Source organism: Grammomys surdaster, unplaced genomic scaffold (genome assembly GCF_004785775.1).
Source record: "Grammomys surdaster isolate TR1022 unplaced genomic scaffold, NIH_TR_1.0 131, whole genome shotgun sequence".
Taxonomy (NCBI): Eukaryota; Metazoa; Chordata; class Mammalia; order Rodentia; family Muridae; genus Grammomys; species Grammomys surdaster.
In genome coordinates this window covers 2,888,834-2,904,643 of record NW_021604589.1, presented here as the reverse complement: position 1 = coordinate 2,904,643, position 15,810 = coordinate 2,888,834, and the positions used below count along the sequence as shown (strand labels likewise).

Here is a 15,810-nt window from a genome sequence, read left to right as displayed (position 1 = left end):
ATTATGGCAAGCACATGAAGGTCAAAACACAACTTCTGATCATTGGCTCTCTTCTTCCACCTGAGATGGGTTGAAGTCAGGTTGCCAGGCTTGGAGGCAAGTGCCATTACCAACTGACCCCTCTCCCCATCTCTTGTCTTTCTTTTCTTAACAAGGCATTAGTAAAAAAATTCCAATGACCACTACAGCTATTTACTAGAGTGTTAATGTAGTTTAATGTCCAAGTAGAAAATGTCCATTGATAGTATTAAATGATGAAAGCCATGCAAAAGCAAAGAGGTTGAAAGATGAGCCTAAGACAGGCAGCCCGTAGGTGCCTCTATGCCAATGCCTTTATGGACACTGATTTTCGGCATCCTCGTACATGGTCCTAGTGGCTCAGATGACTATTTCATGTAGAACAACTGCAGCTCATGCCTTTTGTGTGTCTTCTTGGTTCCTAGCTAAGTCTTTTTCATCTGAATGAAATACTAACTTTCAAAGCTTGCCCTCAGGGCCAGCAAGATTGTCAGCAGGAAAAAATACTGACCATCAAACCTGACCACCCAACTTCTATTCCTGACACCCACATGGTGGGAGGACAGAATGAACTCCTAAGATTTGTCCTTTGACCTCAAGTGCATCATGGCACTTTAACTTACTAAAGAAAACAAAAATAGGTAAATTGCTTTTGATACCCCATAACTTAGCGCCAGGAAATATGAGTTTCATTGGGACCGACAATACATGATCAAAGCCCAGAGAAAAGGCCCAGGGGTCATTTAATGTGTTGATAACATCCAAACTATGAGTTTCTAACTCAGTTAAATTGATTATAACCCCAAAGCTTACAATAAGAGCAGTCCTGTGAGAGTGAAGCTAAGGCACATTTTCTACCTGCAGGAGCATTTATTACTGTGATGAATTACCTGGAAAAAAGACCCGAAAGTAATTGAAGTTCAGCATGATTTAACTGTGTGCAGTCATTCTTTCTAGACTTCACTATTTATACTTTGGGCATCAGTGGAAATATCAAGCAGTGAACTATGAACAGTTCTGAAAAAAAAAAAAACCCCTAGTAGTTCTTTTTTTTTTCTAGTGGTTCTTTTATCATGAACTTTTACACAGAATAAAGCAAATCACTGCCTTTAGCTCTCATTAGGTGGTTTGTTTCATTTCGGTGTTTTACAGGTTATTTTAATCAAATCATTTGAATGGGACATCCATGGACTTGTGACAGTTTAAGAGCATAGGTGTCCTCAACCATTGTCATGACAGCCAGTGTTTATCTACTTCAGTGTGCTTACTACAAATGAGCTTTCGACTCTTCTACGACTTGGTACAACAGTTAACCAGTAAACCACAAAGAAATACATTTGGATCTGGCCTTTTTGACATCATTTACTGACCTCTGTGCTATATCTGGAACAGATCCTGTCATAGGTAATCCTGATTGGTTTTGACAATCCTACATAGTTGACCTCAATTCTTTCAGTCTTGCAATGCAATGAAGCCTAGGTTAGTGAAACAGATCATTGAGTAAAGGGATTTGGTGGCAAGCTGGATGACCCAGGGATTTGATGCCTGGGAACTACATGATGGAAGAAAAGAAACCATTCCTGAAAGTTATCCTCTGGATTCCACACTCATCCACATACATATACACACAGATGAATAATAAATGTTTAAAAAGTGAACAAAAATGAAGCACAGAGAAATTTAGAAACATATCCACAGTCACACAGCCAACAAGTGTCAAACTCAAGACCCAAACCTTCATAGCCTGTATCTTGTAATATAAAGGGAACTTCCTACTTTACTACAGACATGACCCCTTTAAATGAAAATTATTTTAAATACATTTTTTTCATTCTGAAGTTGTCATGATGCATAGTTGCCATAAAAACAATGATGGAATGTATAAAACAGTAACAGAATGCTCCTGTGTCACAGATGCCATTTGCCCAATGAACTAACACTTATTTTTGTCTATTCCAGCTATGTTCTGACCTGCAGCTTCCCCCATCACTTTTTTGCATTTTGGCTTCTCCATCCTTCCTTGCGGGGTATTCTTTGTGATGTAATAGGAAAAACTGAGGTTGTCAAATGTAACCAGACCCTATTGGAAACTAAATATATCAGGAACTTCTGGCCTGTAAATAATTTTCAATTATTTATTGAAATTGGGTTGAGGTATGTCAAATTATTTTGGTAGGTCAAACATGGCAGTTTTGAATGGTTTGACATAAAACAGAGGGTATAGACCCCCGGATTATGCATTTTTCTGGTGTCCCTGACATTTTGTTTTATTTTGCTCATAGTTCCTAGAGGTGCTGCTGGTCATCAACACAGGAGAAGGTGAATTGCTAGTAAGTTGGATAGAGATATAAAATCTCTCCCAGTCCACTGCATTATATGATACTAGGTTCAGAGAGCTAGAAGTGACAGAGATAACTTCTCCATTCAGTTGCCACTGAAATAGTTTCTACTCCTGCTTTTCAAAATGGAACTATCCAGGCACTTGTGCACAACTGTCTCCTTAAAAGAATCTTCCTTACTGGGGAGTGACACAAAGCAATGAGAATGCCTTAATGGGCTCACAGAATGATGAGCTGATTGCTCAATGAAGTGAAACAGACAGAAAAAAAAAAGAACTGAGAAACCTAGAAAAATCGCTCCCAAGAGCCCTAAAACGTAAAAAGCAGAGATTCATTTAAAGGAACTATGAAAAACATCACACACTCTTCTTAGCTCCAAATGGAGATGATTCTGAAAGGACTCTCTGTGAGCATGCAGATCTGCATTCATACTTCTGGATGGCTAGCTTAGTTTTATTCATGCTTAAATAAATAAATAAATAAATAAATAAATTTTATGATGGTAATATTTAAAAAAAATGAAGATGCATTCATTGCCTCTAGATCCAAATATAGACTTTTACATGATTGCTAAAGGCAAGAAATGAATACATATGAAACTGAAATATATCAATAGAAAACTCAAAATATAGCAATGTAATCAGCAGAAATTAGTAAATAGGCTTGATAAAACAGTGGCATAATTTTTTTCCCAAGGAAGGGAAAAAGAATTCCATCTCAATGGGTGATTTAAGTATTTTCATGGAAATCAGTAAAAAGTATAAGTTCAGGAAATTATAGGGGAGGGAAAGATTGTAAGAGCCAGGACACTGGGTATCTATAATGAAATTACTTTCTGGACATGATGGGTCACTCACTGTACATATGAATCTAAAGGAATTATGACTCTATATACAAGACCTACACAAGATCAAGCCACACAAAATCCCATTAGGGATGGAGGAGGGATCATGAAGCCCCACCCCTATCTGAGGAACTATTGGCACCTAACAGCTAATGAGGGCAGATTTAGTTGTCTTCAGGAATCCCATCCCTGAGAGGATACCCATGCTCCAGATGATGGTAGTACACCCTTGTACATACAGCCAGCATACTAGGTGGACTTGGTGGGTTAAAAACAGAGACCGTACATGAAGGAATACTGGGAAGGAATAATGAGGGGTGGAGAGATTAGAAAGGAAAGAAAGGGAATGAATTTGATCAAAATATATGAGTTTGTAAAACTCTCAAACATTTTTTAAAGAGATAATTGAATGTTTGGGGCTGGCGAAATGGCTTAGTTGGTAAGAACATTTGCTGTTAAACCATGAGAACCTGAATTTGAATCCCAGTAACCCACATAAAAAATATGTATGTGATCACTCATACTTGTAACCCCCAGGTTTCCGCTGGGATGGGGTGTTTGGATGTTCAGAAACAGGTAGATTCTGAGAGCTCCGTGCCCAGGTTGCCTAGATATAATTGTGAGTTTCAGGTTCAGAGAGAGAACCCGTCTCAACAGTCTCAAAGGAATAAGGTGGGAAATGACAGAACAGGATCCTCAACATCTTCCCTTGGCAGCTGAATGTGTGTGTGTCTGGGCATGAGCACCAACACCTACACATGTCTCTCTCTCTCTCACACACACACACAGACACACACAGACACACATAGACACACACAGACACACACACACACACATCATGAAGAAAGAAAATTAAATTGAAAATACCTTATTTTCCAATTGGACAGTATCACCTTCTCCAAGCACTGCTGTGTGATGCGGCTCTATCTTTTGTTGAGCATCATCAGGCCCTACAACAAAAGATGACCCAGTGACTTCAGTAACTGTTGTGGTATATTGATCCAATCACCACACGTTTGGTCAACTACTTAGCACCATAATGCTCATTTTAATTTCAGAAAGAGCAGACTTAGGAAAGTCCCTTGAATTTGAGAGCCATTTACATTTACTATTGTTAAAGGCTAAAATGGACTGTCTTTCAGTGCAGAAAAGAGCGGAAGAGAATCCCGCAACGGTTCCATTTATCTTCTTAGTGCCATGACTACGTGACTGGCTTTTAAAAGCCCTTGAAATTGCAAGTTCATAAGAATGTCCTCTTGTGTAAAATACAAACCTCATAAGGAGCAAACAGAGTTAGAAAATGACCAAATGCTATCGATAACTCATTTCAACCAGAATTTACCGAGCATCTCCAACTTTCTAGTACTAGAGAAAAATGCAAAACCGTGCAAATTACATTCTTTGCATGTAAATAATTCAAAATGTTCTTGGGACCAACCAAATAAAAGCATATGCAATCATCCGAGAAGAATTCAACTGAAAACTAGATGAGATGGAGAGTAACTTATAGAATACTGAATAAGATCTGCTCCTAGACGCTCCACAGGGTGGGTGCCTTCTAAGCACTCTGGAGGGTGTGTATCTTTAGGGTAGATGACATTCCTTCCCTTCTGGGACTTACAGATAAAATAAAACTAGCTAACACTTAAAGGTAACAAAAAAAACTCATTGAGAACAGGAATTTTGGGGGCTCTTTCAGGTTGGAACACCTCAGACATTTGTTCTGGAGGAAGTAAGACTTTTTAACAGAGCTGGGAAAGGTAAGACAGACCTTCAAGAAACAGCACTTGGAAGAGAGTATTGTGGATAAGAGAACAGAGTCAGTCAAAGAGAGTGGCTGAGAATTTCTAAGGAACCTGTGAACCTTCCTTCTATCAGGACTTTAACATTGTACTGGAAAGGATGAAACTGTATCAAGGAAATCCTTATCCATACAAGTGAGTCACAGACACACATACACACTCATTCACACAGACTCACACACAAACATACACACACACACACACACACAAAGACAGTCAGAGAGATAGAGAGATAGAGGAGAGAAATGACCAGAGCTGTGTCTTGAAAAAATAATTTTTAGAAGCAGAGCATAAAAGTAGATGGAAGGCGGGCCTAAACTTAGGCAAACCTGTTGGGGGCTCTCCGTAATGGACTAAAGTAAATGTGGATTACAGTGTGGATAGGAGTGAAAAAAGAAAGAGGTTGGAAGAGTGGGAAGGGGGTGGGAGGGAGATGAGAAAGAATCTGAGTCTAGTCCTTAGCACAAGCATGTGATGTCCCAAGGAGAGCAGAAGCAGTCTGGCAAGAGGGAGCTGGACAATGGAGAGGTCCAAGGTTCTAGAATAGCCACAGAAACCTGCAGCAAATAGCACATATTTAAGGCTATGTCTTCCAGCTGGGTATAAAAACCAGACCGATATGTGAACAGATAACAGGAGACGATCCAAGATCCAGCATTCAAGGAGTTAGGGAGAGGGCTCAGATGGCTAAGCGCATAAGAGCACTTCCTGTCCAAGCATGAAGGACTTTGAGTTCAAATCCCTATCATTGACATAAATAGCAGGCATGGCTGTGTATGGCTGTAACCTAAGCACTTTGGGGAGCAGACGGGAGGATCACTGGGGTTTGTTGGCCACCATCTTAGTTCCAGCTTCAGTAAATGACCAGGTCTCTAAATGACCCAGTCTCAAGGGAATCAGGTAGAAAGCGATAGGACAGATCCTCTTCTGGCCTCCACATACGCATGGGTGCATTTACTACATCTGTACACCTCAAATACAGAGGGGGGTGCTCAAGCGAAAACTTAAAATTTATTAAAGAAGTGGTTAAATGAAACAAGAACTTGATAAATTATTATAGAAACAGAATCACAATTTGTAAACTTGGGGAAAATTAGTCAACATTCTAACAGCCATGTTTTCTAGAGAAGTCATCTTTCAGCCTATATTTTGGAGATAGGGGATATATTCCATAGAGGACATATGGCTTACACTGTTGCTGACAAGTCTGAAACAGGATTCAGACAGAACAAGAGTTCTTATCCTGGAGTAAAATGTTCCATAGAAGTCTGCAGCTAGAACTGAGACTAAGTGTGGCCTTGGGTGGGAGACAGATCACACATGCACTTTCTCCATCACTTAGCTGCCATGTAGCTTTTCTTCAGTCATAACTGTAGCCAACAAACCGCAGCATTCTTTGTTTTGCTGATAGCTCTGTCTCCAAGAGAGGTCACAGATATTTTTATACCACATTACAGTGCAGTGCATATCTCAGAATAGAGCTTATGCTATTTGTCACATACAACTAAGAGCTGACCTGCTACTAAATCATGCCATTTCAGATGCCAATAGAGAAGCACACATGTAATTATAGCATAAACTGGTTCTTTAACACTTTAATGATATCACTGAATTTAAAAACATTGTCTGAAAGGAACTTTGTACATGTAAAAAAAAATCCATGGAAGAAAAAAAATGTGTTTAATCACTGGCTTTGGAGGACAATGGTGACTGGAATATAATCCTGATGTTGGTGTCTAACAACTTCCCTGGTGAAAATACTTCCACCTTTGCCAATGCCAAGGAATCAACATGAGCTCAGACGCAATCACCCCTGCAAATTAGCAAAATCCAACCCCAACATAACATCCATTCATCAAAGGCATATGTCAGCAAATGTCATGGGGTGAATAGCAGAACTCCATTGACTTCCCATTTACACAGGGGTTTGGCAAGAAAAGTCTGGGAGACCAAGACGAATATCATTTAGAGTTGGATAATATTTTAAACTGTGACAGGGAAAGGCATTTTACTAGGTGTGTTTTACTGACATCCTCTGCAGACAATGAACCATATTTCTATCTTCAACTAATTCATACACAACAGCCAGCACCCACGTGGCTCGCTCCTGGACTCTGGGTTTGTCATGAAGTATGTTTGCTGATACTGGTTTTTAATAGAGTGAGCTGACGAGAGACAACACTCAAAAATCCTGCTGAGTTGGTAGTTCTTCACAGGCACCGGGTATCAGGATAGTGTGCTTGACAGCAATGTTGATTAGCCTATGAGGAAATCCTAATTTAGAAGTAGACTTGATGCCGGCTGTGCATGCTCCTTCCTACTGATGGATAAGAGAAATTATGGTGAGATGTAGAAGGGGCCATTTGAAATGTTCTACTCCAAGAAACACTTTCTTCATTGACACCAGAGTCAAGCTGCCAGATGGATGATTTTCAGTCTACCTCGAGTTTCTAGCTTCCTAGGCAAAGTCTTCAAAATAGTGCCACAGAGAATGGACTGATGGCATCTTCCTTTCCCGATCATTACTATGGTAGTTCACTCATCTGGTTATCTCCTGAACCTAAAATAAGTCTACCTGAAATATATCCTATTGTTTCTGACTACTTGTAATTATAAAATGAGGACAAATCAGATAATAAAATACTTTCCATTGGCAGACTTTGCCAAGAATGTTAAATCTAATAATGTAGTTAAGGAACATTTAACCAAAAATGTTACTACCTTTTTTTTTTTTTTTGCCGTAACAATCATAAAAGGGCAAAATACTTTTTCAAATGTGTTTTTTTAAGGTGGGGGTCCAGTTCCAGTGTGTGATTATCCACTTCTCATTTTCTTCGTTTTACGAGGACTAGCCTCTCACTCTATTCCACACAATCTCATAATATCTATCACACATTTTAACATCATTAAATTTATATGTATAGCAGAAGCTCTAGCACAGCAGAGACTGCTACCAAACTGCCCCAAGAAACTTATTCTAAAGTATAAACATCTTGTAACTTACAAATGTTGATAAATACAGTTGAGGTGTTTGGTAGCTAGATTGAAGCATTGTCCTTCAATTTATTTACATGCATTTCTTTGTGTACCTGCATTTGTGTACATATGCATGTGAGTAGTCGCCCGGCTAGATGCTGACATGGGGTGTCTTCCTCAATTGCTCCCCGACTCAGCGTCTCTCACTGAACCTGGAACTCAAGGATTGCTTAGACTGGTTGACTAACAAGCCCTAGAGATCCTCCTGTCTTCCCAACATAGAACTAATTTTACAGATGCCTGCTACCACCACACTCAGCTTTTTTTGAATAGATGTTAGGGATCTGAACTCTGATCATCATGCATGGACTGTAAACACTTTGCCTATGGACTCGTCTCTTCTGCCTTTTGTCCTCTTTTTAATGTATACCTATTTTAGGCATCACCTAAATCCTTCTAGATTATTACACTTTCCCTAATCCCTCAGTTATCTGTCACTTGTTTTCTCCAGCAACTTACTTTTACAACTCATTTGACTTATTTGCAGAAACATCACATTTTCCTCTTTTCCTACTAATTTACATATCATCTACTATGCATTACATTATTCTCTTGAGACAGGCTTTCTAATGACTCTGGAGTTAGGTGGTCCTTCTTGTTCCTTCCCCATATCACTGGGGTCACAGGTACGAACAATTACATTAAGCTTTTTACATGGGTTCTGAGGATTTGAAATGGGAATTCTTGGTCTACACCCTGGGATGCCTCCTGAACATCACTTGTCACTGAGAATGCTGACGAGGAAGAGGAAGCCAGAGGCTAAGAATCTTGGGAGCTCACTGACTAGCCAGCATAGCTAAAACTGAGAAATCTGGGATCAGTGAGAGACTTTGGGGAAAAAAGGTGGGAGGTAACTGAGGAAGCAACTTGATGTTGACCTCCATGTGAACCTACACACCTGTGCATACATTCACACTAACAAGCACATACACTGCATGTACCACACCACACACATAAACCAACACATACATTTTTTTTTAAAGATCTTACTGTACTGGGTTCCATAAGGCCATTTCAAGCAAGTGTATAACTGTATATATTTCCCTCATACCTCACTACCTCAACCCTTCTCTTCCCTTCCCCTCTCTTTTTCCCCCAAGTAATAGCACTCTTAAATTTTTACTGTATGCAGTCTTCTAAGATTACTTTTGCCATTCAAATCAGGGCCTATTTGTTCTAGCCCAAGATACTTGCTACATATGTTGACATTTCATTAACTGAACAATGAGTATTTGACACTGTAAAAGAGAATGACTTACTGCCATCTGGGGTTGAGTGGTGCCATTTGGTGTTTATAAGCAAGATAAAATTGAGGTACTAAAGTTGGGAATCATTTTCTGGGTTCTCGCTATAAACAGTGATTTCTGTTTGGTCATTTTTCCCCCCTCTGGTGATGTGCTGTTTTGTCATTTTGTTTTTCTCATTGGCAACCTCATGAAGGGGTGGATAGGAGCAAAGCAAGGAGATCAGATACAAATGAAGTCATTTGGCCTGTGGCTGATTGGTTGAAGCAGAGTCCTAAGAGGCCAGTTTGTAGAGCTGGATTATGTCCATGGTCCAGTTTATTTTGGACACACACAATTCACTCAGAGGCTAGAGACCACAATTCCATTTTCTGCCAGATGTTTTGTACACGTGGCCCATGGTCATGGAAGTAAGGGAATAAGCCAGTGAGAAGAAATGACTCAGGACAATTCCACCTTATGTCAAGGAAAACAAGTGGACATGCAGGTGCCCCTTAGCCTAGAATTTCTGAACATTTCACTTATTGATGTCTGGGGGTAAGTCTGTCTGGAAATGAGGCTACCATAATTACTGGATAAAGAGGCTTTGCAGATTACTTTCAAGCTTTACATCCTTGATCCTCTCTTTAAGGCCATTTAGGACAAAATGACTTGTGAGCTTTTGCAGAGTCAAGAAGCAAAGCAAGGTCTTCACTCAAAAAAATTGTAAAGAATTAAAAATAGTAGTTCAGAGTACATGGAAAATACATGAAGTTCAACAAAAACTTGGATTACAACACGTATTCCATTTATCTATGCATTGTCCATGGCTGTTTTTGTGCTACCTGAGCAAGGCACAGTAGCCTCAGAGACAAAAATATTTGCTCTCTGGCACTTTCCATAAAGTTTGGTTTCCCCCTACAACCCCCGCTTTTTATTATTCTACATAAACATTCTGGAATCTTTAGCACCTTAAACTTCATGCTCTTTCTTTATTATGTTCCATCTCTCCAGATTATTTTTTAACTTAAAATCATAAGTCAAGGATGACACCTCCAATTTTTTTCTATTTTCATAAAGTACTATATGATTATCAGAATATCAAAAAAAATGATGCCTCATTCTTCTCAGGCAGTTAATACATTTCACTGTTCACACACAGGTGCTCACTGTAATACTGCTAGAAGAAAGTCTTTAATTTGAATCTTTACTCTCTTGAATGATAAAATACGTGAATTTTGTTTGGGGCTTATAATTAAAGTGCTATTCAATGAAAGAGGAATGAAGCCCAATCACATCATATTATGAATAAATTCAAATTACTGTTATTTCCAGAAGATTCAAGTGATTGAACACCTTTTTTTGAGAATATAAAGAATGGTTTAAATAAATCACTTGGGATGCAGCATCACACCCTGTACAGATGTCATTAGCAGGCCATCTGTCTGCAAATTGAGAATATATTTTGCAATGAGGATGCTCCCTGCAAGTTGAGAATGTATTTTCCAAGGAGGGATTGTTCTGCTGGCATCCCCCACAAGATTGTAGTAGAAAGCATTCAGTTCTAGAGGGTCTCAGAAATGGGGAATTTGGGGCTACATCTTGGGACGATACACCTACATGCGTGTTATTCATCACTGTGGATGGAGATGAGGACAGGGAAGGCTCTAGCTTCTTCCTGAAGCACAACTCAAATGAATATTGTGGCAGAAGGAGTTGATTCAGGAGATAATGCCAGTGAACAGTAGTCCAGAAATGAGCAGAGTTATTCAGGGAAAGGAAGTGTTGTCATTAGCTTTCTATTGCTATGACAAAACATTATGACCAAAGCAACTTATGAAAGAAGGTATTTGATTTGGCTTATGATTTCAGAGGGTTAGAATCCATGATGGTAGAACAAAGACATGGCGGTAAGAACAGCTGAGAGCTCACATCATGATCCACAAGCAGAAGGCAGAGAGGGTACTTTGGGATGGCATGGATCTTTAAAAACTTCAAAGCTCACCTCTAATGACACATCTCCTCCTACAAGGCCATGACCCCTAATCCTTCCTAAACTGTTCTACCAACTGGGAACCAAGGATTCAAACATAGGAGGGGGGCCATTCTCATTCAAACCGTCACAGAAAGGAAGGACAGGCACCTGATCATCAGTCTCACAGTTAAAAGCTTGAGAATAATCCTAGTGGGAAATTCCAGAATGGATTCTAACATAACCTACTCAAGGAGACAGCTAACTTCCAGAATCTTGATGCTTCCATGCTTCCTAACTGAGCCAGAGCAATCTTTCCAACTTTCAGGAAAAGTAGTGTAGACACTGACAGTTGGAAATTGGTCAGCAGGTACTGAAGAAGCAAGGTCATGAGGGGCTTGGGTAGGACATTCATGGAATATGCTGTAGCCCATCCATTTGCTGTCATCCATATAAAGAGCTTTTTCCTGTCTCCAGGAAAATGGGGATGGTTGGCATGGACACAAGCAGAGGCAACCTGCTCTGCATGCTTGTCTCTTATCATGTAGACTTGGTCTCTTCTGCTATCAGGTTGGGTAGGCTTGAAAACACAAGCTGGTTTAAACTCTACATTATAACTGAGTGTAGTGTAGGCAGGACACAGAGACGGAAATTGAAGAACACTTGGATAGTAGTTACTTTTCTACTGCTGTGATTTAAAAAAAATCACAAAGGCAACTTATGAAAGGAAGGGTTTACTTGGCTGATAGGTCCTTGGGGAAAAGATTCTGTCATAGTACGGAACTATGGCAGCAGACACAGCAATGTGGCTGGAGCTGGATGATGAGAACTTTCCTCCTGAACAGCAAATAGGAAGCAAGTACCAACAATGGTGAGAGTCTTTAGCCTCTCACAGGCTACTTCTAGTGACACACTTCCTCATAAGGTCGCACCTCCTATACATTCCTAAAGAGCATCACCAACTGGGGACCAAGAATTCAAAAGACAAAGCCTATGGCAGCCACTCTATTTCATACCACCATAGCTTGGTTCTTGCCTCAGGTGTACAGATGTGAAACCTTGGCATTAACATCTTCTTTTAGATATCCCACTGCTGATGTATAGAATGAGAGTTCCTTTGTTGTCGAATATGCATTTCACTACAAACAGCAGCATACACCCTTTAGAATAAATGAAGAAAATGTGAAATACCTGAAATACCTAACTTGTCTTCTTCTATCTCGAAAGGGATACACAAACTGTGACTCTCACTGGAGCCTACTGGAGCTCTACTTCTTTAAGGGCATGGAAACTGCTAACCTCTCAGATTAACACTCCTGTGCCTTTTGCCTGGACCATTTTTCCCATGTTGTTCTCTGTTACTGAAAACTCTGGGAGCTGTAAGGCACCCTGCTCCAGATTGGTATGGGAAGAAAGGAGGCACAGTATTCAATTACATACAATAGTTTCAGTAGTTTATCCTTTCAGTAGCTTGAATTAAACTGCAATTGAACCCCAAATGGCATACCCTTTTTACTCACCAATATATACATCTCCAGAGATGGTATAAATAAAGCTTGTCCACCCTGGAAAAGGAGCAGGGACATTGCATTATTAGTGTGTACAATATCTATCTATCTATCTATCTATCTATCTATCTATCTATCTATCTATCTATCTTACATATGCACTTTTGTTTCTATTACATGTATTATATAAACATATATAACATTAACAAAAGAAAAAGTTGCATATGAAATATTTTATTTTCTTTTAGATATATTTTAAGACTTTAGTTCTGTGAGATACTTATTATATATATTATAGACTTGCATACATTTCTTCTCCCTCTGTCACATACATACACAAACAAACATTTCTATACTTAAAGGACTTAGAGTCCTTGCTATTTAAGGGCCACCCAAAGTAAGTACTATGCAGTTTACTTTGGCAATATATCTATTTGACAAAAGTTATATTAATACATTTATTTTAGTGTGTGTGTGTGTGTGTGTGTGTGTGTGTGTGTGTGTGTGTTTACCAGGTGCCAGAGGGGGACAACAGAGTCCCTGGAGTTACAGGCATTTGTGATCTGAGTGCTGGGATCTGAACTATATAGTCCTCCAATAGAGCAATAACCACTGTGAATCGCTGAGACACCCTCCAGCCCACAAATTGTTTCTTACAGTTCTGTTACCATGCTATAAACTATAGCACTCCAGTCCAGCTTCATGTTCAGTTTGCAGTACTTCCAAGTAGGCTGAACTGTGAATAATACCAATGAAGCTTGTTTATTTTTTTTAAATTGAGTTCTAGTTTCCAGTGAACACATCCCATCTTCTATCTATTCTAAAAGAGAGCATATATCAATAATGGGTGCCACATCCTTTAGGGTTCTGGAGATTGATCTAACTGGGTCATCATGAGAATGAAATATATGTGAACAAGGAGGTGGCATTAGCTAATTTCAATAGAAGCAGCCTCTGTAGGGAAGAAATCTCCATCTCTAGGCTGGAAACAACCCAGGTAGAGATGGAAGCCATGCTGGAAATTTTCTGCGCAAACTCTTAACATTTGCCCTTGAACCAGAGGAAAGCTTTGCCATTCCTCCAAGCCTCAGCCAAGTAAGGGTTTGCTACTCGCATGCTGAGAGGCCCTGGAGTCCTTGACATGGCAGTGCTCATGTCAACAACATCCATGCAGTCAATACTTCACTTGCTCCGTACAAAGGAGGATCTAAACCTTTGGGTGATTAACAGGTTTTAGATGGCCTGTGAGATCCCTGGAATTGTCCCCACAAATTTTCAAAAAAAAAAAAAAAAGGATGCTATGACTTGTGAAGGCACATGTGTGCACGTGCCACGTACATGTGGAGGCCAGCAGTCAACCTCAGGTATCATTCCTTCCTCAGGAGCCATCCACCTTGCTGAGACTTGCTCTCTCACTGGGACCTAGGACTCACAGCTAAGACCTGAGTGGCTGGACAGTAAGCCCCAGGGATCTGTGTGCCTCTGACTCCCCAGTGCTGGCATTTCAAACACACACCAATACTTCCGGCTTTTCCTGAGATATTACAAGAGTGAATCTAAGCCACCTGAAAGTAATGCTCCCTCATTCCCTCCCTCATTTAGTGGCCCACCATTTATTGAACCTCTATTGTTGGTACATGTGGGTGCAGATACAAACATCAAGAGGATATAGTCATTGGTATTCAAGTGAAACAACGGGAGACTGAAAGGTCCCTCGTAGATGCTGAAAATGCATGCCAATAATGTAACCCCATTCTTGTGTGCACACCCTGGTTTTGCAAGGACCCTTGTTTCTTTCTGATGGATGATCATCCTCTCTATTCCTGCTCAGCCAAGATTAAAATTCTACTCTACAAAGAAATCCCTTTCCTCTCAACTTTAAAAAAAAAGGTTTGGATTGGAAATGGTTAACATTTCTTCTGCTAAGTGCAGATGGTTTGTACTTCTTGTTTATCTTGAGAAAAAAAAGTAACACGTTATTTTAAGAATACCAAAGTATGGGCCATCTTAACTGTAAATCTTTCTGTAAATCTCATTTCTACAACCCCCCCCAACATAAGTGGTGAGCAATTTGGCATTTATGCCTTTATGTACTACTTTGCATTTGCTTCAAAAATAGAAGAAATTCAATGCTGTGTTTTAAATATCTGTCCATATCAGAGCACAGAGCAGTAGCTCATCCTGTCATCAGTGTGTTCTTGTTCGTGTACTCAGTCCTCTCTTCACACTTTCAAGGCTGCCGAAAGGTAATTCTTTTGAGAGACATGCCAAAAACCTCACTGTTCTCAGTTGCTTGGCTGAGGATTTTATGATGGCTCTTTTAAATTTATCTCCATGGCTTTCCTCCCTCACTTCCTGTGTCATCCTCCAAACAGGTCACTTGGGTCTGTTTTTTCCCCCTTTGAAAATCCTTTTTGGCAAAACCTTGAAGGATTGTGTATACTTCAATGAGCTGCCAAGTGAGTGTTCTACGTGCATGTACTTGGTTTTCCTTTTCATTAAAGTAGGTTACAGAGCGTCTTTGCTTGGTATAACACAATTCACGTTGCCTGGTGGAAAGCACAGAACATTAGAGCTATCGAAACAGGAACAGTGGAGTAATCGGCCCTTTATCATCTTTGCAAACAAAATGTCTACCTACACATGCTATTAATCTTTGTTTCATTTCTAGGGAGCACTATTTCTTAGAGATGCCAAAAGGAAAATAAATGTCAAATAGTATAAGTGAATGCATACTATATGTTTAAGAAGAAACAGATTTTGTTCAAACTACTCCTTTGCTAAAAGCAGGAGCCAATTTGCTAATTGCATCAGCCAAGGGCTCTCCTCTGTGCGATTTTGCTTTGGTTGGATTTTTCAAGATATGGTTTCACTGTGTAGCCTTGGTTGTCCTGGATCTGCCTTTGTAGACCAAGCTGGTCTCAAATGCACAGAGATCCCAAGTACTGGGATTAAAGGTGTGAAGGACCACCACTGCCTGGCATCCCCCGTGCAATGTTCTGGTCTTTCTTTTTTCCTTCCTTCCTTCCTTCCTTCCTTCCTTCCTTCCTTCCTTCCTTCCTTCCTTC

The 15,810-nt window shown here is 39.9% G+C and overlaps 1 protein-coding gene across 3 annotated transcripts in view; it reads right to left on the bottom strand.

Annotated features, from left to right (window-relative positions):
• The window catches only part of Pir (pirin), a 97,189-nt gene that overhangs the window by 8,367 nt on the left and 73,012 nt on the right, over positions 1-15,810 (bottom strand). For 2 of the 3 annotated variants that reach the window (XM_028762146.1, XM_028762148.1), the window contains exons 7-8: positions 12,755-12,799; positions 4,069-4,151 (exon numbers count right to left, since the gene is read on the bottom strand). In XM_028762146.1, coding sequence (XP_028617979.1) covers positions 4,069-4,151; positions 12,755-12,799 — 128 coding nt within the window. The remainder of the gene's footprint in view (positions 1-4,068; positions 4,152-12,754; positions 12,800-15,810) is intronic. The other variant, XM_028762149.1, reaches the window with a different exon arrangement.